The 4,264-nt window shown below is 48.7% G+C and overlaps 1 protein-coding gene across 1 annotated transcript in view; it reads left to right on the top strand.

Annotated features, from left to right (window-relative positions):
- The first annotated feature begins 406 nt into the window (after positions 1-406).
- palm1a (paralemmin 1a) overlaps positions 407-4,264 on the top strand; it is a 71,093-nt gene continuing 67,235 nt past the window's right edge. Inside the window, 1 exon segment of the mRNA XM_048252934.1 lies at positions 407-545. Within this exon segment, the coding sequence (XP_048108891.1) occupies positions 541-545 (5 nt within the window). The 5' untranslated portion in view covers positions 407-540.

Below are 4,264 nucleotides of genomic sequence, written 5' to 3'. Positions count from 1 at the left end.
TCATTTAAAGGGTCATTTTTTTTTTTTATAAAATCTTCCGGGAAGCATGCCCCAGACCCCCTATTCTGGCTGGGGGCTTTTTGCACAATGTACCCAGGGCTCATAATTCATTCGCCCTCTACTCGCCGCCACATGGGGGCGCTGTTGCCTATCTAACTCGCCGGTTGTGGGAGACATGTGACAACATCAAAAACAGCATCCACTGCACCGCAGAAAATAAATAAAAATAAAATAATAATAATAAAATCTGTTAGCTGCACGAGAATTGGGGCAGAGTTGATTTGAAGCATGAGAAGATCAAGAGACGGAGAGTCGCTGCGATCTGTCGCCTGTCAAATCTAGTGTGCTGTGTTGACTGTTAGAGAGCTCCCCGCTACCAGCAAGGATTGTGGGAGGGATCAGCATTGCTGCTCAGCCAGAGAAGGAGGGGATCCACACAGCCAAATTGATGCTAGTGGGCATCTGAGAGCGAATACTCTTTGGAAAACAAGACGACAAATCTTCACTTAGCGCAGAGCGGCCGCGAGTAACCTGGACGTGATGGAGTAAGTACCGTGTTTCTACTGCGTAATGTTCGGAACACCGGCGCGGCTTGCTTTAACGTGGAATTGAGTTTCGGCGGAGGCCACACCCGCAGAAATCCAGCATCACTGAGTCACGAATCTGCACAGGCCACGCAGAACTAGTCCTGGTCACTTGTAGCGACGACCAACCCTAACCGTATGCTATCCAAATACTTGTTCTGTTAAATTATGGATGTGTAGCCTGAGTGACAATATTTCCGCGCTGAGAAGAAGAGTTCTGTATAAATCTAGGTTCTTTAACGTGGCTTTGTAAAAGAAAGGTAAAACTGATATGCCACGGAGAGAGCATCGGTAGAAAACGTGCCTGGCGTGTGCCTTGTGGGCTGAACGGAGATTTGGGACAGTCGGGCCAAGTCAAATAATTGTAAATCGTGTCATCTATTATAGCCATGTAGTGCCGTCCGACACATGTTAAGCACACGGGCGCTGTGTTTCGAAGCCTTAATTATTAGACAACCCCGTTACTGCGGATGGACCTCACGTGTCCACAGGGTTTGCCTTCTCCAGATCAATACTGGACTCGTACTATTCTCTGGTCGACAGAAAGCCAACATTTGTTTTCGGTGAGCCAAACACTAGGCTGTTCTTTTTTTTTTAAGGTTTAGTGGTGTGCGCAACTGTACAGGGACAAAGGGACAATGATGGACTGCGGGAGCTAACGGTATGAGAATAGCTGTTGCGCTCCCTGTCCCACTGGTGGGCGTGTGTGTGTGTGTGTGTAAGAAATAGAGAGAGGATCCAGGCCAGGCGTTCATTTTCTCGCATGTTGACAGAAATGGGCTGCTGCCCTTAATATGCTGTGTGTTTGGTGGGATAGCTCCACCCCCTGTGTGGTGTGGTGTGTGTTTGTTTAGGTGTTTGCGGGGTACCCACCCCTTTACTAAAGGCTTCTTACCAGCACTTTGAATATTATGTTTCAACAATGTGGTGATAAAGAGCTCATATCAAAGCAGCGTTTGTATTATGGTTAAACTCCTGCCTGATTGGCTTGGTAGACTGCAGCCTGATTGGCTTGGTAGTTAAACTTCAGCCTGACTGGCTTGATAGTTGAAGCCAGAACATTGTTGCAGATGTCCAAAGAGGGCTCAGCAGTTGTCTGCATTTGTCTGCAAGTGTATGATCATAAACCAGCATGGGTTAAAAACAGCACAGTCCGTGTGCCTGAATAAACACGAGGAGTCGAGGAGCAGGCCACTCCCTCATTAGTGTAGCTCTCTGTCTGCCAGTGTGTGTGTTATGTGTGTGTGTGTGTGTGTGTGTGTGTGTGTGTGTGTGTGTGGAGTGTGTGTGTGTGTGTGTGTGTGTGTGTGTGTGTGTGTGTGTGCAAATGAGGTGGTGAAATTCGAAGGACACTGAGTGTACCATAGAGGGGGTGAACAGAGCCAGCATGAGAGACCCCCCAGCCAGAGGGAACAGATGACCATAGCGGCCGGCGAGATGGCTTCTCCTGTCCCAGAGACAGAGAGAGATAGGGAGACCAGGTGTGTGTGTGTGTGTGTAACTGTCTGTGTGTGTGTGTGTGTGTGTGTGTGTGGTTTCTCCTGTCCCAGAGACAAGCAGGGAGGAGAAGTAAGACTATGGAGTGACCAGGCCGCCCATACACACCACTACTGCCCATACATACCACTACTGCCCATACATACCACTACTGCCCATGCATACCACTACTGCCCATGCACACCACTACTGCCCATACATACCACTACTGCCCATACACTACTGCCCATACATACCACTACTGCCCATACATACCACTACTGCCCATACATACCACTACTGCCCATACACTACTGCCCATACATACCACTACTGCCCACACTACTGCCCATACATACCACTACTGCCCATACACTACTGCCCATACATACCACTACTGCCCATACATACCACTACTGCCCCATGTACACCATCGCCCATACACACCACTCACTGCCCATACATACCACTAATGTTCACAACACCACTACCGCCCATACACCACGTCTACACCACTGCCCATACATACCACTACTGCCCACACACCACTACTGCCCATACATACCACTACTGCCCATACACTACTGCCCATACATACCACTACTGCCCATACATACCACTACTGCCCATACACTACTGCCCATACATACCACTACTGCCCATACATACCACTACTGCCCATACACACCACTACTGCCCATACACTACTGCCCATACATACCACTACCCACATACATACCACCATCGCCCATACACTACCGCCCACACACCACGTCTACATACCACCACACGTTCATACATACCACCACCGGCTCACACACCACTACTGCCCACAGACCACTGCCCATACACCACTGCCCACATACCACCATCGCCCACATACCACCACCGCCCACACACCACCGCCCATACACACACTACTGCCCACACACACCACTACCGCCCATACATGCTCACTCACTGCTCCATACACCACTGCCCACATACATACACTACTGCCCACATATGTCACCAATGCTCACACACTCACGCCCATACACAAGCCACTACTGCCCATACACCACTACTGCCCATACACTACTGCTCTGCACACTACCTGCCCATACATGCTCACTACTGCCCATACACCACTGCCCATACATACCACTACTGCCCTATTAAACCTCCATGGAGAGAGTCTAGCCTCTAGAGAATGGCCCCAGCATGTCTTTGCAGGTCTATAGTTGGGGTGTTTAAAGCCATACTGTATCTAAACATGGAGCAGGGGCTTGCTGATGGTACGTGGTGTGTGTGTGTGTGTGTGTGTGTGTGTGTGTGTTTTGTCTGTTTGTCTGTGTGTGTGTGTGTGTGTGTGTGTGTAAAAGCTTGTCTGTGTATGTGTGTGTGTGTGTGTGTGGTGTGCGTAAAGCTTGTGTGTGTGTGCAGGGGTAAAAGTGTGTGTGATGTGTGAGCAGGTGTGCTGGTGTGTGGCACGTGGTGGTGGCGTGTGTGTGTGTATGTTCGTGTGTGGTGTGCGTGTGTGTTTGTGTGTATGTGGGGTGCTGTGCGTGTGTGTGTGTGGTACGTGTGGTGTGTTGTGTGTGTGTGTGTGTGTGTGTGTGTGTGTGTGGGGTGTGTGGTACGTGTGGTGTGTTTGTGTTTGTGTGTGTGTGTGTATGTTTGTGTGTGTGGTGTGCATGTGTGTTTGTATGTATGTGGGGTGCTGTGCGTGTGTGTGTGTGGTACGTGTGGTGTGTGTGTGTGTGTGTCATCTGATATAGGCCGGACCAGCCCCATGGATTCCTCTGCAGCAACTGCTGGAGGCCAAGATGGTGCCACGCTTTTGATTCTGTTAGGAACATCTTTATATTTAACAGTTATCACTATTGTCATTGTCGACACACACACAACACGCAGGCACGCACACACACACACACACACCAAGATGGTGCCGTGTTTTGATTCTGTTAGAAATCTCTTAAACTCATATTTAGTTGCAAAAAGGACACAGGCAACATATCAAATGTTGAAAATGACAAATTTGACTATTTCATGGAAAATGTATTAATTTTGAATTTGATACCTGCAACATGTTTCAAAAACAGTTGGGACAAGGGGCATGTTTACCACTGTGCTGCTTCACCTCTTCATTAAACACACTGCTGTAAATGTTTAGAAAATGAGGAGACCAGTTGCTAGAGTTTTGAGAATGAAATGTTGTGGCA

This window comes from Alosa alosa, chromosome 9, assembly GCF_017589495.1.
Source record: "Alosa alosa isolate M-15738 ecotype Scorff River chromosome 9, AALO_Geno_1.1, whole genome shotgun sequence".
Lineage (NCBI taxonomy): Eukaryota > Metazoa > Chordata > Actinopteri > Clupeiformes > Clupeidae > Alosa > Alosa alosa.
This window is presented reverse-complemented; position numbering and strand designations above follow the sequence as displayed.